The following is a 23,148-nucleotide window of genomic DNA, read 5'->3' on the forward strand; positions in this document are numbered from 1 at the left end:
GAGAGAGCTGGGGACAGGGGAGAGTCCGGAGAGAGCTGGGGACAGGGGAGAGTCTGGAGAGAGCTGGGGACAGGGGAGAGTCTGGAGAGAGCTGGGGACAGGGGAGAGGGTCTGCCATGTTGAATTTGGAAGCAGTTCTTTATGTTAATACATTTTATAAAACAATTTACTCAATGAAAAGCCAGGAATCACTCACCAGTCGCCCAGGGGAGGTGAGACTGCGAGGGCTCAGATCTGTAACACAAACAGTTTAACAGTCAAGAGGGAATTACTTTACTGACCACAGATACTGGGTCCCTGCGGGGATTACTTTACTGACCACAGATACTGGGTCCCTGCGGGGATTACTTTACTGACCACAGATACTGGGTCCCTGCGGCAATTACTTTACTGACCAGGTACTGGGTCCCTGCGGGGATTACTTCACTTACCACAGATACTGGGTCCCTGCGGGGATTACTTTACTGACCAGGTACTGGGTCCCTGCGGGGATTACTTTACTGACCACAGATACTGGGTCCCTGCGGGGATTACTTTACTGACCACAGATACTGGGTCCCTGCGGGGATTACTTTACTGACCACAGATACTGGGTCCCTGCGGGGATTACTTTACTGACCAGATACTGGGTCCCTGCGGGGATTACTTTACTGACCAGGTACTGGGTCCCTGCGGGGATTACTTTACTGACCAGGTACTGGGTCCCTGCAGGGATTACTTTACTGACCAGATACTGGGTCCCTGCGGAGATTACTTTACTGACCAGATACTGGGTCCCTGCGGGGATTACTTTACTGACCAGGTACTGGGTCCCTGCGGGGATTACTTTACTGACCAGGTACTGGGTCCCTGCGGGGATTACTTTACTGACCAGGTACTGGGTCCCTGCGGGGATTACTTTACTGACCAGGTACTGGGTCCCTGCGGAGATTACTTTACTGACCAGATACTGGGTCCCTGCGGGGATTACTTTACTGACCACAGGTACTGGGTTCCTGCGGGGATTACTTTACTGACCACAGGTACTGGGTCCCTGCGGCAATTACTTTACTGACCAGGTACTGGGTCCCTGCGGGGATTACTTCACTTACCACAGATACTGGGTCCCTGCGGGGATTACTTTACTGACCAGGTACTGGGTCCCTGCGGGGATTACTTTACTGACCACAGATACTGGGTCCCTGCGGGGATTACTTTACTGACCACAGATACTGGGTCCCTGCGGGGATTACTTTACTGACCACAGATACTGGGTCCCTGCGGGGATTACTTTACTGACCACAGATACTGGGTCCCTGCGGGGATTACTTTACTGACCAGATGCTGGGTCCCTGCGGGGATTACTTCACTTACCACAGGTACTGGGTCCCTGCGGGGATTACTTTACTGACCAGATACTGGGTCCCTGCGGAGATTACTTTACTGACCAGATACTGGGTCCCTGCGGGGATTACTTTACTGACCACAGATACTGGGTCCCTGCGGGGATTACTTTACTGACCAGGTACTGGGTCCCTGCGGGGATTACTTTACTGACCAGGTACTGGGTCCCTGCGGGGATTACTTTACTGACCAGGTACTGGGTCCCTGCGGGGATTACTTTACTGACCAGGTACTGGGTCCCTGCAGGGATTACTTTACTGACCAGATACTGGGTCCCTGCGGAGATTACTTTACTGACCAGATACTGGGTCCCTGCGGGGATTACTTTACTGACCAGATACTGGGTCCTGCGGGGATTACTTTACTGACCAGGTACTGGGTCCCTGCGGGGATTACTTTACTGACCAGGTCCTGGGTCCCTGCGGAGATTACTTTACTGACCAGATACTGGGTCCCTGCGGGGATTACTTTACTGACCACAGGTACTGGGTCCCTGCGGGGATTACTTTACTGACCAGGTACTGGGTCCCTGCGGGGATTACTTTACTGACCACAGGTACTGGGTCCCTGCCAGTATTACTTTACTGACCACAGGTACTGGGTCCCTGCCAGTATTACTTTACTGACCAGGTACTGGGTCCCTGCGGGGATTACTTTACTGACCACAGATACTGGGTCCCTGCGGGGATTACTTTACTGACCAGGTACTGGGTCCCTGCGGGGATTACTTTACTGACCACAGGTACTGGGTCCCTGCCAGTATTACTTTACTGACCACAGGTACTGGGTCCCTGCCAGTATTACTTTACTGACCAGGTACTGGGTCCCTGCGGGGATTACTTTACTGACCACAGATACTGGGTCCCTGCGGGGATTACTTTACTGACCAGGTACTGGGTTCCTGCGGGGATTACTTTACTGACCAGGTACTGGGTCCCTGCGGGGATTACTTTACTGACCACAGGTACTGGGTCCCTGCCAGTATTACTTTACTGACCACAGCTGATGGAGACTGTACCTGCCATCCAGGAGGGTTGGGGGAAGGGGTCGGGACTGGTGATGGGGACTGTATGTACCATTCAGGGGTCTGGAGGAGGGGCTTGTGGAGACTGTACCTGCCGTCCAGGGGTGTGGGGGAGGGGGTCGGGGCTGGTGACGGGGACTGTATGTACTGTCCAGCGGTGTGGGTGTCGGGGCTGGTGACGGGGACAGTATGTACTGTCCAGCGGTGTGGGTGTCGGCGCTGGTGACGGGGACTGTATGTACTGTCCAGCGGTGTGGGTGTGGGGGTCGGGGCTGGTGACGGGGACTGTACGTACCGTCCAGGGGTGATTTTTTTTATTCGTTCATGGGATGTGGGCGTCGCTGGCAAGGCCGGCATTTATTGCCAATCCCTAATTGCCCTTGCGAAGGTGGTGGTGAGCCGCCTTCTTGAACCGCTGCAGTCCGTGTGGTGAAGGTTCTCCCACAGTGCTGTTAGGAAGGGAGTTCCAGGATTTTGACCCAGTGACGATGAAGGAACGGCGATATATTTCCAAGTCGGGATGGTGTGTGACTTGGAGGGGAACGTGCAGGTGGTGTTGTTCCCATGTGCCTGCTGCTCTTGTCCTTCTAGGTGGTAGAGGTCGCGGGTTTGGGAGGTGCTGTCGAAGAAGCCTTGGCGAGTTGCTGCAGTGCATCCTGTGGACGGTACACACTGCAGCCACAGTGCGCCGGTGGTGAAGGGAGTGAATGTTTAGGGTGGTGGATGGGGTGCCAATCAAGCGGGCTGCTTTGTCCTGGATGGTGTTGAGCTTCGTGAGTGTTGTTGGAGCTGCACTCATCCAGGCAAGTGGAGAGTATTCCATCACACTCCTGACTTGTGCCTTGTCGATGGTGGAAAGGCTTTGGGGAGTCAGGAGGTGAGTCACTCGCCGCAGAATACGCAGCCTCTGACCTGCTCTCGTAGCCACAGTATTTATATGGCTGGTCCAGTTAAGTTTCTGGTCAATGGTGACTCCCAGGATGTTGATAGTGGGGGATTCGGCGATGATAATGCCGTTGAATGTCAAGGGGAGGTGGTTAGACTCTCTCTTGTTGGAGATGACAATTGTAAACAATTTTACAACACCAAGTTATAGTCCAACGATTTTATTTTTAATCCCACAAGCTTTCGGGGGCTTTCCCCTTCCTCAGGCGGTGTGGAAGTGTGGAAGTCACCGCCTGAGGAAGGGGAAAGCCCCCGAAAGCTTGTGGGATTAAAAATAAATCGTTGGACTATAACTTGGTGTTGTAAAATTGTTTACAATTGTTAACCCCAGTCCATCACCGGCATCTCCACATCATTGTTGGAGATGGTCATTGCCTGGCACTTGTCTGGTGCGAATGTTACTTGCCACTTATCAGCCCAAGCCTGGATGTTGTCCAGGTCTTGCTGCATGCGGGCTCGGACTGCTTCATTATTTGAGGGGTTGCGAATGGAACTGAACACTGTGCAATCATCAGCGAATATCCCCATTTCTGACCTTATGATGGAGGGAAGGTCATTGATGAAGCAGCTGAAGATCGTTGGGCCTAGGACACTGCCCTGAGGAACTCCTGCAGCAATGTCCTGGGGCTGAGATGATTGGCCTCCAACAACCACTATCATCTTCCTTTGTGCTAGGCATGATTCCAGCCACTGGAGAGTTTTCCCCCTGATTCCCATTGACGTCAATTTTTACGAGGACTCCTTGATGTCACACTCGGTCAAATGCTGCCTTGATGTCAAGGGCAGTCACTCTCACCTCACCTCTGGAATTCAGCTCCTTTGTCCATGTTTGGACCAAGGCTGTAATGAGGTCTGGAGCCGAGTGGTCCTGGCGGAACCCAAACTGAGCATCGGTGAGCAGGTTATTGGTAAGTGCCGCTTGATAGCACTGTCGACGACAGCTTCCATTACTTTGCTGATGATTGAGCGTAGACTGATGAGGCAGCAGTTGGCCGGATTGGATTTGTCCTGCTTTTTGTGGACAGGACATACCTGAGCGGTTTTCCACATTGTCGGGTAGATGCCAGTGTTGTAGCTGTACTGGAACAGTTTGGCTAGAGGTGCGGCTAGTTCTGGAGCACAAGACTTCAGCACTACAGCCGGGATGTTGTCAGAGCCCATAGCCTTTGCTGTATCCAGTGCACTCAGCCATTTCTTGATATCACGTGGAGTGAATCGAATTGGCTGAAGACTGGCTTCCGTGATGGTGGGGATTTCGGGAGGAGGCCGAGATAGATCATCCACTCGACACTTCTGGCTGAAGATGGTTACAAACGCTTCAGCCTTGTCTTTTGCATTCACGTGCTGGACTCCGTCATCATTGAGGATGGGGATGTTTACAGAGCCTCCTCCTCCCGTTAGTTGTTTAATTGTCCACCACCATTCACGACTGGATGTGGCAGGACTGCAGAGCTTTGATCTGATCCATTGGTTGTGGAATCGCTTAGCTCTGTCTATAGCATGCATGTAATCCTGTGTTGTAGCTTCACCAGGTTGGCACCTCATTTTTAAGTACGCATGGTGCTGCTCCTGGCATGCTCTTCTACACTCCTCATTGAACCAGGGTTGATCCCCTGGCTTGTTGGTAATGGTAGAGTGAGGAATATGCCGGGCCATGAGGTTACAGATTGTGCTGGAATACAATTCTGCTGCTGCTGATGGCCTACAGCACCTCATGGATGCCCAGTTTTGAGCTGCTGGATCTGTTCTGAATCTATCCCATTTAGCACGGTGATAGTGCCACACAACACGTTGGATGGTGTCCTCAGTGTGAAGACGGGACTTCGTCTCCACGAGGATTGGGCGGTGGTCACTCCTACCAATACTGTCATGGACAGATGCATTTGCGACAGGTAGATTGGTGAGGACGAGGTCAAGTAAGTTTTTCCCTCGTGTTGGTTCGCTCACCACTTGCCGCAGGCCCAGTCTAGCAGCTGTGTCCTTCAGGACTCAGCCAGCTCGGTCAGTCGTGGTGCTGCCGAGCCACTCTTGGTGATGGACATTGAAGTCCCCCACCCAGAGTACATTCTGTGCCCTTGCTACCCTCAGTGCTTCCTCCAAGTGGTGCTCAACATGGAGGAGGACTGATTCATCAGCTGAGGGAGGGCAGTAGGTGGTAATCAGCAGGAGGTTTCCTTGCCCATGTTTGACCTGATGCCATGAGATTTCATGGGGTCCGGAGTCAATGTTGAGGACTCCCAGGGCCACTCCCTCCTGACTGTATATCACTGTACCGCCACCTCTGGTGGGTCTGTCCTGTCAGTGGGACAGAACAGACCGACCAGAGATGATGGTGGAAGAGTCTGGGACGTGTTGGGGAGGGGGTCGGGGCTAGTGACGGGGACTGTACGTACCGTCCAGCGGTGTGGGGGAGGGGGTCGGGGCTGGTGATGGGGACTGTACGTACCGTCCAGCGGTGTGGGGGACGGGGTCGGGGCTAGTGACGGGGACTGTACGTACCGTCCAGCGGTGTTGGGGAGGGGGTCGGGGCTGGTGACGGGGACTGTACATACCGTCCAGAGGTGTGGGGGAGGGGGTCGGGGCTGGTGATGGGGACTGTACGTACCGTCCAGCGGTGTGGGGGACGGGGTCGGGGCTGGTGATGGGGACTGTACGTACCGTCCAGCGGTGTGGGGGACGGGGTCGGGGCTGGTGACGGGGACTGTACGTACCGTCCAGCGGTGTTGGGGAGGGGGTCGGGGCTGGTGACGGGGACTGTACGTACCGTCCAGCGGTGTTGGGGAGGGGGTCGGGGCTGGTGACGGGGACTGTACGTACCATCCAGCGGTGTTGGGGAGGGGGTCGGGGCTGGTGACGGGGACTGTACGTACCGTCCAGCGGTGTTGGGGAGGGGGTCGGGGCTGGTGATGGGGACTGTACGTACCGTCCAGCGGTGTGGGGGACGGGGTCGGGGCTGGTGATGGGGACTCCGATAGCTGGTCCAGTGGGCTGCGTTTCTTCGGTTCCTTCGACTTGGCGATAACCATTTGTGCTTTTAGTGCGTCCTGTTCAAGAGACTTCATCCTGAGGGAGAGAGGTGAGAATGTTAGTGCTACCAGCAGGGGAGGGGAGGGTAGGGTCCGCAGTAGGAGAGGGACCCTCAGGCTCTCAGGAGCTGGCTACATTCCGCGGTTAATTTACGTATTGCCAGAGCAGCGTTCACTGGTGAATGGCGCCCGTGTTTGTTACTATAGTTCTGAGTGGGTAGACCACAGACACCTGCCCTTCAGCTCTGCATCCTATGATCCTGATCTACCGGCCCCTACTCCACAATCAGCACCCATTACCTCAACAGGTAAACAGGGCAGGAGAGGATCTCGTAACACAGACGATTGACCAGAAACTTAACTGGACCAGCCATATAAACACTGTGGCTACAAGAGCAGGTCAGAGGCTGGGTATTCTGCGGCGAGTGACTCACCTCCTGACTCCCCAAAGCCTTTCCACCATCTACAAGGCACAAGTCAGGAGTGTGATGGAATACTCTCCACTTGCCTGGATGAGTGCAGCTCCAACAACACTCAAGAAGCTCGACACCATCCAGGACAAAGCAGCCCGCTTGATTGGCACCCCATCCACCACCCTAAACATTCACTCCCTTCACCACCGGCGCACTGTGGCTGCAGTGTGCACCATCCACAGGATGCAATGCAGCAACTCGCCAAGGCTTCTTCGACAGCACCTCCCAAACCCGCGACCTCTACCACCTAGAAGGACAAGGGCAGCAGGCGCATGGGAACAATACCACCTGCACGTTCCCCTCCAAGTCACACACCATCCCGACTTGGAAATATATCGCCGTTCCTTCATCATCGCTGGGTCAAAATCCTGGAACTCCCTTCCTAACAGCACTGTGGGAGAACCTTCACCACACGGACTGCAGCGGTTCAAGAAGGCGGCTCACCACCACCTTCTCGAGGGCAATTAGGGATGGGCAATAAATGCCGGCCTTGCCAGCGACGCCCACATCCCGTGAACGAATAAAAAAAAAAGAATGGAATCCAGGCTGAAATATATCAAATGTTTGTATTTAGTGAATTTTTGTGCTCATCTCTACAAAGGAATGTTAGTGGCTGGAGGATTTTGGTTCGGGGGAGAGCACTCCCAGCACGGGTCAGATACAGAGTAAAGCTCCCTCGACACTGTCCCATCAAACACTCCCAGTACGGGTCAGATACAGAGTAAAGCTCCCTCTACACTGTCCCATCAAACACTCCCAGTACGGGTCAGATACAGAGTAAAGCTCCCTCTACACTCTCCCATCAAACACTCCCAGGGCAGGTACAGGGTTAGATACAGAGTAAAGCTCCCCCTGCACTCTCCCATCAAACACTCCCAGCATGGGTCAGATACAGAGTAAAGCTCCCCCTGCACTCTCCCATCAAACACTCCCAGGGCAGGTACAGCATGGGTCAGATACAGAGTAAAGCTCCCTCTACACTGTCCCATCAAACACTCCCAGGGCAGGTACAGCACGGGTTAGATACAGAGTAAAGCTCCCTCTACACTGTCCCATCAAACACTCCCAGGGCAGGTACAGGGTTAGATACGGAGTAAAGCTCCCTCTACACTGTCCCATCAAACACTCCCAGGGCAGGTACAGCACGGGTTAGATACAGAGTAAAGCTCCCTCTACACTGTCCCATCAAACACTCCCAGGGCAGGTACAGGGTTAGATACAGAGTAAAGCTCCCTCTACACTGTCCCATCAAACACTCCCAGGGCAGGTACAGCACGGGTTAGATACAGAGTAAAGCTCCCTCTACACTGTCCCATCAAACACTCCCAGGGTCAGGTACAGCACGGGTTAGATACAGAGTAAAGCTCTAACCATGTACCACACCAGGCATCTGAGAGCCACCAGAAAATGGTCTGACAGAATTATAGAAAATTTACGGCACAGAAGGAGGCCATTCGGCCCATCGTGTCCGTGCCGGCTGAGAAACGAGCCACCCAGCCTAATCCCACTTTCCCGCACTCGGTCCGTAGCCCTGTAGGTCACGGCTCTTCCGGTGCACATCCAGGGAATTTTAAATGAGTTGAGAGTTTCTGCATCTCCCACCCTCTCAGGCAGTGAGTTCCAGACCCCCACCACCCTCTGGGGGAAAACATTCTCCTCAGCTCCCCTCTAATCCTTCTACCAATTATTTTAAATCTATGTCCCCTGGTTATTGACCCCTCCGCTAAGGGAAATAGGTCCTTCCTATCCACTTTATCTCGGCCCCTTATAATTTTATACACCTCAATTAAATCTCCCCTCAGCCTCCTCTGTTCCAAGGAAAATAACCCCAGCCTATCCAATCTTTCCTCATCGCTAAAATTCTCCAGTCCTGGCAACATCCTCGTAAATCTCCTCTGTACTCTCTCTAGTGCAATCACATCTTTCCTGTAATGTGGTGACCAGAACTGCACACAGTACTCAAGCTGTGGCCTAACTAGTGTTTTATACAGTTCCAGCATAACCTCCCTGCTCTTATATTCTATTGTAAACAATTTTACAACACCAAGTTATAGTCCAACGATTTTATTTTTCAAGTTTATTTAAGTTGGACTATAACTTGGTGTTGTAAAATTGTTTACACTTATATTCTATGCCTCGGCTCATAGGAACATGGGACATAGGAACAGGAGTAGGCCATTCAGCCCCTCGAGCCTGGAGCCTGGCTGATCTATGATCTAACTCCATTTTCCTGCCTTTGGCCCATATCCCTTAATGCCTTTGGTTGCCAAAAAGCTATCTATCTCAGATTTAAATTTAGCAATTGAGCTAGTATCAATTGCTGTTTGCGGAAGAGAGTTCCAAACTTCTACCACCCTTTGTGTTGAGAAATGTTTTCTAATCTCACTCCTGAAAGGTCTGGCTCTAATTTTTAGACTGTGCCCCCGACTCCTAGAATCCCCAACCAGTGGAAATAGTTTCTCTCTATCCACCCTATCCGTTCCCCTTAATATCTTATAAACTTCGATCAGATCACCCCATAACCTTCGAAACTCCAGAGAATACAACCCCAATTTGTGTAATCTCTCCTCGTAACTTAACCCTTGATGTCTGGGTAACATTCTAGTAAACCTACGCTGCACTCCCTCCAAGGCCAATATGTCCTTCCGAAGGTGAGGTGCCCAGAACTGCTCACAGTGCTCCAGGTGCGGTCTAACCAGGGTTTTGTATAGCTGCAGCATAACTTCTGCCCCCTTGTACTCCAGTCCTCCAGATATCAAGGCCAGCATTCCATTAGCCTTATTGATTATTTTCTGCACCTGTTCATGACACTTCAATGATCAATGTACCTGAACCCCTCGGTCCCTTTGGACATCCACTGTTTTTAACTTTTTACCATTTAGAAAGTACCCTGTTCTATCCTTTTTTGATCCAAAGTGGATGACCTCACATTTGTCTACATTGAATTCCATTTGCCACAGTCTTACCCATTCACCTAATCTATCAATATCCCTTTGTAATTTTATGTTTTCATCTACACTGCTTACAATGCCACCAATCTTTGTGTCATCGGCAAACTTAGATATGAGACTTTCTATGCCTTCATCTAAGTCGTTAATAAATATTGTGAATAATTGAGGCCCCAAGACAGATCCCTGCGGGACTCCACTAGTCACATCCTGCCAATGTGAGTACCTTTTTAAAAATTCGTTCATGGGATGTGGGTGTCGCTGGCGAGGCCAGCATTTATTGCCCTTGAGACCTACCCATTATCCCTACTCTCTGTCGCCTTTCGCTCAGCCAACTTCCTAACCAAGTCCATACTTTTCCCTCGATTCCATGGGCTTCTGTCTTAGCTTGCAGTCTCTTATGTGGGACCTTATCAAATGCCTTCTGGAAGTCCATATAAATAACATCCATTGACATTCCCCTGTCCACTACTTTAGTCACCTCTTCAAAAAATTCAATCAGGTTTGTCAGGCACGACCTACCTTTCACAAATCCATGCTGGTTCTCCCTGATTAACTGAAAATTCTCGAGGTGTTCAGTCACCCTATCCTTAATTATAGACTCCAGCATTTTCCCCACAACAGATGTTAGGCTAACTGGTCTATAATTCCCCGGTCTCCCTCTCTCTCCTTTCTAAAAAGGCGGAGTGACATGTGCAATTTTCCAATCTGGAGGGACAGTTCCTGAATCTAGAGAACTTTGAAAGATTATAGTTAGGGCATCTGCAATGTGCTCACCTACTTCCTTTAAAACCCTGGGATGGAAACCATCTGGTCCTGGGGATTTGTCACTCTTTAGTGCTCTGATTTTCTTCATTACTGTTACTTTACTTATGTTAATTTTATTGAGTCCCTGTCCCTAATAAAGGAAAGCATTCCATATGCCTTCTCAACCACTTTATCTACCTGTCCTGCTACCTTCAGGGATCTGTGGACATGCACTCCAAGGTCCCTCACTTCCTCTACACCTCTCAGTATCCTCCCATTTATTGTGTATTCCCTTGCCTTGTTTGCTTTCCCCAAATGCATTACCTCACACTTCTCCGGATTGAATTCCATTTGCCACTTTTCTGCCCACCTGACCAGTCCATTGATATCTTCCTGCAGTCTACAGCTTTCCTCCTCACTATCAACCACACGGCCTATCTTTGTGTCATCCACAAATTTCTTAATCATGCCCCCTACGTTTAAGTCCAAATCGTTAATGTATACCACAAAAAGCAATGGACCTTGTACCGAGCCCTGCTGAACCCCACTGGAAACAGCCTTCCAGTCGCAAAAACACCTGTCGACCATTACCATTTGCTTCTTGCCACTGAGCCAATTTTGGATCCAATTTGCCACATTCCCTTGGATCCCATGGGCCTTTACTTTTCTGACCAATCTGCCATGTGGGACCTTGTCAAAAGCCTTGCTAAAATCCATGTAGACTACATCAAACATGTTACCCTCATCGGCCCTCCTTGTCACCTCCTCGAAAAATTCAATCAAGTTAGTCAGACACGACCTTCCCTTAACAAATCCGTGCTGACTGTCCTTGATTAGTCCACGCCTTTCTAAGTGACGGTTTATCCTGTCCCTCAGAATTGATTCCAATAATTTGCCCACCACCGAGGTTAGACTGACTGGCCTGTAATTACTCGGTCTATCCCTCGCTCCCTTTTTAAACAACGGTACAATGTTCGCAGTCCTCCAATCCTCCGGCACCACGCCTGTATCCAGTGAAGTTTGGAAAATGATGGTCAGAGCCTCCGCTATTTCCTCCCTGGCTTCTTTTAACAGCCTGGGATACATTTCATCCGGCCCTGGTGATTTATCCACTTTCAAAGATGCTAATCCCCTTAATACTTCCTCTCTCACTATGTTTATCCCATCCAATATTTCACACTCCTCCTCCTTAACTACAATCCCTGTATCATCCCTCTCCTTTGTGAAGACAGATGCAAAGTATTCATTAAGAACCATCCCCACATCTTCTGCCCCCACACAGTTTACCTTTTTGGTCTCTAATAGGCCCGACTCTTTCCTTACTTGTCCTCTTGCTCTTAATGTATTTATAAAACATCTTTGGGTTTTCTTTGATTTTTACTTGCTAATATTTTTTCATGCCCTCTCTTTGCTTTCCTAATTTCCTTTATAACTTCACCCCTGCACTTTCTATACTCCTCTAAGCTTTCCGTAGTATTGAGTTCCCGGCGTCGATTATAGGCTTCCTTTTTTTGCCTTATCTTACCCTGCATGCTTCTCGACATCCAGGGGGCTCTAGATTTGGCAGCCCCTCCCTTTTTCTTTGTGGGAACATGTTTACTCTGAACCCCTTGAATCTCCCCTTTGAATGTCTCCCACTGCTCTGACACTGATTTACCTTCAAGTCGCTGTTTCCAGTTTACTTCTGCTAAATGATTTCTCAGTTTAGTAAAATTGGCCTTTCCCCAATTGAGAACTTTAACTCCTGCTCTGTCTTTGTCCTTTTCCATAACTATGCTAAAACTAACTGTATTATGATCACTACCACCAAAATGCTCTCCCACTGATACTCCTTCCACCTGCCCCTCTTCATTTCCTGGAACTAAATCCAGAACTGCCCCCCCTCTCTTGTTGGGCTTGCTATATACTGGCTAAAAAAATTCTCCTGTATGCAATTTAAGAATTCTGTGCCCTCTATACCATTCACACTGATTGTATCCCAGTTAATATTCGGGTAGTTGAAATCCCCTGCTATTACTGCCCTATTGTTTTTGCACTTCTCAGAAATTTGCCTTTATATTTGCTCCTCTGTCTCCCTCTGACCGTTTGGGGGTCTATAGTACACTCCCATAGTGTGACTGCCCCTTTTTTGTTCTTTAGCTCAACCCATAAGGCCTCATTTGATGCTCCTTCTAAAATATCATCCCTCCATACAACTGTAATTAAGAAATAGGAGCAGGAGTGGGCCAATCGGCCCCTCGAGCCTGCTCCGCAAATTGTTTCCATAACCAAAATTGCCACCCCCCCTCCTTATTTATCCCCCATCGCATCTGAAAACCCTGTAGCCAGGGACGTTGAGCTGCCATTCCTGCCCCTCTTTAAGCCGTGTTTCTGTAATAGTTATGATATCATACTGCCACGTGTCTATCTGTGCCCTCAGCTCATCCGCCTTATTTCCTATACTCCTCGCATTGAGGTAAATACATTTAAAAACCCCAGCATGTAAATACATTTAAAAACCCCAGCATGTAAACACATTTAAAAACCCCAGCATGTAAACACATTTAAAAACCCCAGCATATAAATACATTTAAAAACCCCAGCATGTTTCACAGGGGATTGTTGCAGTGAGCAGTGTGTGTCGGTCTGGGCTGGATGGTGAACGTACGGCAGTGCAGCACTCCGTGCACACACCCCTTCACTGGGAAAGTGGCCGCGTCCCGTCCCGTCCCGTCCCGCCCCCACCTGAATCACAACATGCAGGTCCGCACCCCATGCAACGCACCCACTTCACGGCAACTGTCCTATCTAACATCCCATAATCCCACCATCAGAGTCAAGGAGCATATCGCTGTGAGACCCCGAGTCTGTCCAGGTCACTGTCCAGCCTGTACGACCCCCACACTGCCCGTCACCGACATTAAGACGCAACGGCCGCATTCCGCTTGTCTCGCTCCCGGTTGCTGTTGACAGTCCCTGACGGAGATGATGAGCGCTCAGTGCTCCTGCTCCGTACACTGCAGAACTACACAGAATGTACAGGACAAGCACAGCCATTCAGCTCAACTGGTCTATTCCGGTGTTTATCCTCCGCATGAGCCTCCTCCCTCTCTATCAGCATATCCTTCTATTCCTTTCTCCCTCATGCGTTTATCTAACTTAAATGTATCGACACTATTCACCTCAACTACTCCTTGTGGGAGCGAGTTCCACATTCTCACCACTCTCTGGGTAAAGAAGTTTCTCCTGAATTCCCAATTGGATTTATTAGTGACTATTTTATATTTATGACCTCTAGTTCTGGTCTCCCCCACAAGTGGAAACATTTTCTCTACGTTTACCCGAGGAAACCCCTTCATTATCTTAAAGACCTCTATCAGGTAAAAGCTTCTCTTTTCTAGAGAAAAGAGCCCCAGCCTGTTCAGTCTTTCCTGATAGGTCTCAGTTCTGGTATCAACCTTGTGAATCCTTTTTGCACCTTCTCCAGTGCCTCCTTTCTATAATATGGAGACCAGAACTGTGCTCATTGCTCCAAGTGTGGTCCAACCAAGGTTCGATACAAGTTTAACGTAACTTCCCTGCTTTTTAATTCTATCCCTCTAGAAATGAACCCCAGTGCTTGGTTTGCCTTTTTTATGGCCTTATTAACCTGCGTCACTACTTCTCGTGATTTGTGTATCTGTACCCCCAGATCCCTCTGCTCCTCTACCCCCAGTTAGACTCTTATTATCCGAGCAGTACGTGGCCTCCTTATTTCTGTTCCTGTGAAGTGCCTTGGGACGTTTTGCTATGTTAAATGCGAGTTGTTGGTGTTAAGGTCAGTCCAGCAGTGGACACTGAAGTTATTGAAGACACAGGAAGTTTAGCGTGAGGCTGGAATACAGAATGCAGCATGCAGCAGGCAGCAGGCACGAGTCAGCTCCACACCTGAAGTCACTGTAGGGGAGCTCCTGCCTAGCCAGCGGAAGGTGTTTGAGACCGGCACCCTGGCCTGGGACGGCCCCCTGAGCCGCCCGCTGACGGGACTGGTACAGGCGGCGCGCGCGGTCCTGTTCGTACTGTCTGAGATCGTCCTCGAGGGCTTGGTGTCTGAACCGTGAGCAGAGGAGGCGTTGGAAAGGAAAGGAGAAAAGCACAAAGACAAAGGAGCAATCAGAAATAGGAGAGGCACGCGGAGGGAAAGAGCAGAAAAGGAAAGAGTACCAGGTGACCGTAACGAGGAAAGGACTCGGGAATCTGAGGCAGCTCAGTCAGTCCCAGCCTGCTCTCAAACACATCGCCAATTGCACCCAGGCCCCTTACAACAATTCCACAATCTTCTATTACTGTTACACTCCCCAAAACACCTCTAACATGTCCCACTGGTGTTAACCCTACCCCGAATACGGCAAACACATCCTCTTAATTTAGTTTCCAGACCGACAGACATTGACTCTCAATGGGGTACGGGTCCCACACACACTGACTCTCACTGGGGTACGGGTCCCACACACACTGACTCTCACTGGGGTACGGGTCCCACACACACTGACTCTCACTGGGGTACGGGTCCCACAGACACTGACTCTCACTGGGGTACGGGTCCCACAGACACTGACTCTCACTGGGGTACGGGTCCCACAGACACTGACTCTCACTGGGGTACGGGTCCCACAGACAATGACTCTCACTGGGGTACGGGTCCCACAGACAATGACTCTCACTGGGGTACGGGTCCCACAGACAATGACTCTCACTGGGGTACGGGTCCCACAGACACCGACTCTCACTGGGGTACGGGTCCCACAGACACCGACTCTCACTGGGGTACGGGTCCCACAGACACCGACTTTCACTGGGGTACGGGTCCCACAGACACGGACTCTCACTAGGGTACGGGTCCCACAGACAATGACTCTCACTGGGGTACGGGTCCCACAGACAATGACTCTCACTGGGGTACGGGTCCCACAGACACCGAGTCTCACTGGGGTACGGGTCCCACAGACACCGACTCTCACTGGGGTACGGGTCCCACAGACTCCGACTCTCACTGGGGTACGGGTCCCACAGACTCCGACTCTCACTGGGGTACGGGTCCCACAGACACTGACTCTCACTGGGGTACGGGTCCCACAGACACTGACTCTCACTGGGGTACGGGTCCCACACACACCGACTCTCACTGGGGTACGGGTCCCACGGACACTGACTCACTGGGGTACGGGTCCCACAGACACTGACTCTCACTGGGGTACGGGTCCCACAGACACCGACTCTCACTGGGGTACGGGTCCCACAGACACCGACTCTCACTGGGGTACGGGTCCCACAGACACCGACTCTCACTGGGGTACGGGTCCCACAGACTCCGACTCTCACTGGGGTACGGGTCCCACAGACTCCGACTCTCACTGGGGTACGGGTCCCACAGACACTGACTCTCACTGGGGTACGGGTCCCACAGACACTGACTCTCACTGGGGTACGGGTCCCACACACACCGACTCTCACTGGGGTACGGGTCCCACAGTCACCGACTCTCACTGGGGTACGGGTCCCACACACACTGACTCTCACTGGGGTACGGGTCCCACGGACACTGACTCTCACTGGGGTACGGGTCCCACACACACTGACTCTCACTGGGGTACGGGTCCCACACACACTGACTCTCACTGGGGTACAGGTCCCACAGACACTGACTCTCACTGGGGTACGGGTCCCACAGACACTGACTCTCACTGGGGTACGGGTCCCACAGACACTGACTCTCACTGGGGTACGGGTCCCACAGACACTGACTCTCACTGGGGTACGGGTCCCACAGACACTGACTCTCACTGGGGTACGGGACTCATGGCCACGTTTAAGCCTAAACCGCGAGGCTGCCTCATGGCTGAGGTGAGCCCAATCCTGCCGCTACCCTATTCCCCGTTACTCTCCAGCAGGGCTCACTAGACAGTAACCAGGGCCATAATCCTGACCCTTTCCCCCACCACAGTTCTGGGGAGGGATGGAGGTTGGGGGAGAGGGTCAGTACTGAGGCCAATTCCTCGTTCTGGGATCCCACCTAATTCAGCACAGACCAGGACTGAGCCTGGAATGTTCCTGAGTGACCCAGGTGATTTCAGCACAAACCCCCTGCCATTTCTATCCGGGGGGATGTCACGGCCAATGCACACGGAGACCTGGAGGCCAGTTGGGTGTCCCGGGGTTGGGGTGTCCTAGGGATCGGGGCTGTCCCGGGGGTTCAGGGGTCACAGGTGGCATCCCGGGGGTCAGGGGTTGCGGGGATGTCCTGCGGGTCGGGGATGTCCCGGGGGTTCAGGGGTCGGCGCGGGGGTCTGGGGTGGCTTCCCGGGGGTCAGGGGTTGGTGTGGCATCCCGGGGGTCGGGGCCTCACCTCGCTGCCCTCCACATGGCTCGTTTCTCTGCTTCCTGCGCCCGCCGTTCTGCTGGGGACATCTCCTTGTCTCGTCCCGCGGGCAGGTCCGGACTCTGTACCCGCAGCCTCTCCTGGTACCGTCTTTCGGCCTTCGCAGTACGAATGGGAGCCGCAGGCTCAGGATACGCTGGGGACAACCTGCGTGGAAACAAGATCGGTCTATTATAGAAGCAGGAGAGGCCCTTCAGCCCCTCGAGCCTGTTCTGCCATTCAATTAGGTAAAGGCTGTTATTTACTTTAACTCCATCCACCCACCTTGGTTCCGTAACCCATGATATGCTAACCAAACACACACACACTGTTACAGTAACACACACACACACACACTGTTACAGTAACACACACACACACAGTTACAGTAACACACACACACACACACACACACTGTTACAGCAACACACACACACACTGTTACAGCAACACACACACACACTGTTACAGTAACACACACACACACAGTTACAGTAACACACACACACACACACACTGTTACAGCAACACACACACACACTGTTACAGCAACACACACACACACTGTTACAGTAACACACACACACAGTTACAGTAACACACAGTAACTATATTACTTTAATACACACACACACACACACACACACAGTAACTATATTACTTTAATACACACACAGTTACTATATTACTTTAATACACACAAACACAATAACTATATTACTTTAATACACACACAGTAACTATATTACTTTAATACACGCACACAGTAACTATATTACTTTAATACACACAGTAACTATATTACTTTAATACACACAGTAACTATATTACTTTAATACACACAGTAACTATGTTACTTTAATACACACAGTAACTATGTTACTTTAATACACACAGTAACTATATTACTTTAATACACACAGTAACTATATTACTTTAATACACACACACAGTAACTATATTACTTTAATACACACACACACAGTAACTATATTACTTTAATACACACACACAGTAACTATATTACTTTAATACACACAGTATCTATATTACTTTAATACACACAGTAACTATATTACTTTAATACACACAGTAACTATATTACTTTAATACACACACACAGTAACTATATTACTTTAATACACACAGTAACTATATTACTTTAATACACACAGTAACTATATTACTTTAATACACACACAGTAACTATATCACTTTAATACACACACACACAGTAACTATATTACTTTAATACACACACACAGTAACTATATTACTTTAATACACACACAGTAACTATATTACTTTAATACACAGTAACTATATCACTTTAATACACACACAGTAACTATATCACTTTAATACACACACACACACACACACACACACACACACACACACAGTAACTATATCACTTTAATACACACAGTAACTATATCACTTTAATACACACACGGTAACTATATCACTTTAATACACACACAGTAACAATATTACTTTAATACACACACGGTAACTATATTACTTTAATACACACACAGTAACTATATTACTTTAATACACACACAGTAACTATATTACTTTAATACACACACGGTAACAATATTACTTTAATACACACACGGTAACTATATTACTTTAATACACACACAGTAACTATATTACTTTAATACACACACAGTAACTATATTACTTTAATACACACACAGTAACTATATTACTTTAATACACACACAGTAACTATATTACTTTAATACACACACACAGTAACTATATTACTTTAATACACACAGTAACTATATTACTTTAATACACACAGTAACTATATTACTTTAATACACACAGTAACTATATTACTTTAATACACACACACAGTAACTATATTACTTTAATACACACAGTAACTATATTACTTTAATACACACAGTAACTATATTACTTTAATACACACACAGTAACTATATCACTTTAATACACACACACACAGTAACTATATTACTTTAATACACACACACAGTAACTATATTACTTTAATACACACACAGTAACTATATTACTTTAATACACAGTAACTATATCACTTTAATACACACACAGTAACTATATCACTTTAATACACACACACACACACACACACACACACACACAGTAACTATATCACTTTAATACACACAGTAACTATATCACTTTAATACACACACGGTAACTATATCACTTTAATACACACACAGTAACAATATTACTTTAATACACACACAGTAACTATATTACTTTAATACACACACAGTAACTATATTACTTTAATACACACACACAGTAACTATATTACTTTAATACACACACACAGTAACTATATTACTTTAATACACACACACACAGTAACTATATTACTTTAATACACACACACACAGTAACTATATTACTTTAATACACACACACAGTAACTATATTACTTTAATACACACACACAGTAACTATATTACTTTAATACACACACACACACAGTAACTATATTACTTTAATACACACAGTAACTATACTACTTTAATACACACACAGTAACTATATCACTTTAATACACACACACACAGTAACTATATTACTTTAATACACACACAGTAACTATATTACTTTAATACACACACACAGTAACTATATTACTTTAATACACACACACAGTAACTATATTACTTTAATACACACACAGTAACTATATTACTTTAATACACACAGTAACTATATTACTTTAATACACACAGTAACTATATCACTTTAATACACACACAGTAACTATATCACTTTAATACACACACACACACACACACACACACACACACAGTAACTATATTACTTTAATACACACAGTAACTATATTACTTTAATACACACACAGTAACGATATTACTTTAATACACACACAGTAACTATATTACTTTAATACACACACAGTAACTATATTACTTTAATACACACACACAGTAACTATATTACTTTAATACACACACACAGTAACTATATTACTTTAATACACACACACAGTAACTATATTACTTTAATACACACACACAGTAACTATATTACTTTAATACACACACACACAGTAACTATATTACTTTAATACACACACACACAGTAACTATATTACTTTAATACACACAGCAACTATATTATTTTAATACACACACACAGTAACTATATTACTTTAATACACACACACACACACACACACACACACACACAGTAACTATATTACTTTAATACACACACACAGTAACTATATTACTTTAATACACACACACAGTAATTATATTACTTTAATGCACACACACACAGTAACTATATTACTTTAATACACACACACAGTAACTATATTACTTTAATACAATATTCTAAATGAATATTTTGCATCTGTTTTCACTATGGAGAAGGACGATGTAGACATAGAAATACGGCAGGGGGACTGTGATATACTCGAACATATTAACATCGAGCGGGAGGAGGTATTGGCGGTTTTAGCAGGCCTAAAAATGGATAAATCCCCAGGCCCGGACGAAATGTATCCCAGGCTACTGTGTGAGGCAAAGGAGGAGATTGCGGGGGCTCTGACACATATATTCAGAACCTCTCTGGCCACAGGGGATGTGCCAGAGGACTGGAGAACCGCTAATGTAGTACCATTATTCAAGAAGGGGAGTAGGGAAAAACCGGGGAACTACAGGCCAGTGAGCCTAACATCAGTGGTAGGAAAATTATTGGAAAAAATTCTGAAGGACAAAATTAGTCTCCACTTGGAGAAGCAAGGATTAATCAGGGATAGTCAACATGGCTTTGTCAAGGGAAGATCATGTCTGACTAAGTTGATTGAATTTTTTGAGGGGGTGACTAGGCGTGTGGATGAGGGTAACGCAGTGGATGTGGTATACATGGATTTCAGTAAGGCCTTCGATAAAGTCCCCCACGGGAGACTGGTCAAGAAGGTACGAGCCCATGGAATCCAGGGTGCCTTGGCACTTTGGATACAAAACTGGCTTAGTGGCAGAAGGCAGAGGGTGATGGTCGAAGGTTGTTTTTGTGACTGGAAGCCTGTGGCCAGTGGGGTACCACAGGGATCGGTGCTGGGTCCCTTGCTGTTTGTGGTCTACATTAATGACTTGGATATGAATGTAAAAGGTATGATCAGTAAGTTCGCTGATGATACAAAAATTGGTAGGGTGGTAAATAGCGAGGAGGATAGCCTCAGTCTGCAGGACGATATAGATGGGTTGGTCAGATGGGCGGAACAGTGGCAAATGGAATTTAACCCGGAAAAGTGCGAGGTGATGCACTTTGGAGGGACTAACAAGGCAAGGGAATACACAATGAATGGGAGGACCCTAGGCAAGACAGAGGGTCAGAGGGATCTTGGTGTGCAAGTTCACAGATCCCTGAAGGCGGCGGAACAGGTAGATAAGGTGGTAAAGAAGGCATATGGGATACTTGCCTTTATTAGCCGAGGCATAGAATATAAGAGCAAGGAGGTTATGATGGAGCTGTATAAAACACTGGTTAGGCCACAGCTGGAGTACTGTGTGCAGTTCTGGTCGCCACACTACAGGAAGGATGTGATCGCTTTGGAGAGGGTGCAGAGGAGATTCATCAGGATGTTACCAGGGCTGGAGCGCTTCAGCTATGAAGAGAGACTGGGAAGATTGGGTTTGTTTTCCTTGGAGCAGAGGAGGCTGAGGGGGGACATGATTGAGGTGTACAAAATTATGAGGGGCACAGATAGGATGGATACTAAGGAGCTTTTTCCCTTCGTTGAGGGTTCGACAACAAGGGGACATAGATTCAAGGTAAAAGGTGGGAGGTTTAGAGGGGATTTGAGAAAGAACTTTTTCACCCAGAGGGTGGTTGGAGTCTGGAACTCACTGCCTGAAAGGGTTGTGGAGGCAGGAACCCTCACAACATTCAAGAAGCATTTGGATGAGCACTTGAAATGCCATAGCATACAAGGCTACGGACCAAATGCTGGAATATGGGATTAGAGTAGACAGGGCTGATGGCCGGCGCGGACACGATGGGCCGAAGGGCCTCTATCCGTGCTGTATAACTCTATGACACAGTAACTATATTACTTTAATACACACACACAGTAACTATATTACTTTAATACACACACACAGTAACTATATTACTTTAATACACACACACAGTAACTATATTACTTTAATACACACACAAAGTAACTATATTACTTTAATACACACACACAGTAACTATATTACTTTAATACACACACACACAGTAACTATATTACTTTAATACACACACACAGTAACTATATTACTTTAATACACACACATAGTAACTATATTACTTTAATACACACACAGTAACTATATTACTTTAATACACACACACAGTAACTATATTACTTTAATACACACACAGTAACTATATTACTTTAATGTGGAGATGCCGGTGACGGACTGGGGTGGACAAATGTAAGGAGTCACACAACACCAGGTTATAGTCCAACAGCTTTATTTGAAATCACAAGCTTTCAGAGCTTTCCTCCTTCGTCAGGTGAGTGAAGGGTTCCATAAACTATAGTAGAGGCGGGTACAATTTTGTCTTTTAAAAAGCATTTGGACAGTTACATGGGTAAGATGGGTATAGAGGGATATGGGCCAAGTGCAGGCAATTGGGACTCGCTTAGTGGTATAAACTGGGCGACATGGACATGTTGGGCCGAAGGGCCTGTTTCCATGTTGTAACTTCTATGATTCTATAAAGGCACAGCATATATAGTCAGAGAACAATGCCTGGTGATTACAGATAATCTTTCCAACTGCCCGTTATCACACCTCGGCAGAGAGATAATCACAGCAATCAAAGGAGTGGATGGTGTTCAGACAGGGGAACATTACATCCAAGACTACTGAATACACAAACGGTCAGAACACAATGACAGTGTCCTCTCGTGTGATGGTGGTATCTGTGTCGATGATCTGGCATGTCTTGCAGAGGTTACCGTGGCAGGGTTGTGTGGTGTCGTGGACACTGTTCTCCTGAAAGCTGGGTAATTTGCTGCGAACGATGGTCTGTTTGAGGTTAGGTGGTTGTTTGAAGACGAGTAGTGGAGGCGTGGGGATGGCCTTAGCGAGGTGTTCGTCGTCATCGATGACATGTTGAAGGCTGCGAAGAACATGGCGTAGTTTCTCCGCTCCGGGGAAGTACTGGACGA

At 47.9% G+C, this 23,148-nt stretch overlaps 1 protein-coding gene across 1 annotated transcript in view; it reads right to left on the bottom strand.

Moving 5' to 3' along the window:
• Positions 1-23,148, bottom strand: part of scrib (scribble planar cell polarity protein) — a 296,559-nt gene that overhangs the window by 27,308 nt on the left and 246,103 nt on the right. The window contains 4 exon segments of the mRNA XM_067996625.1: positions 197-234; positions 6,276-6,415; positions 14,453-14,614; positions 16,911-17,090. Coding sequence (XP_067852726.1) covers positions 197-234; positions 6,276-6,415; positions 14,453-14,614; positions 16,911-17,090 — 520 coding nt within the window.

This window comes from Heptranchias perlo, chromosome 2, assembly GCF_035084215.1.
Source record: "Heptranchias perlo isolate sHepPer1 chromosome 2, sHepPer1.hap1, whole genome shotgun sequence".
Lineage (NCBI taxonomy): Eukaryota > Metazoa > Chordata > Chondrichthyes > Hexanchiformes > Hexanchidae > Heptranchias > Heptranchias perlo.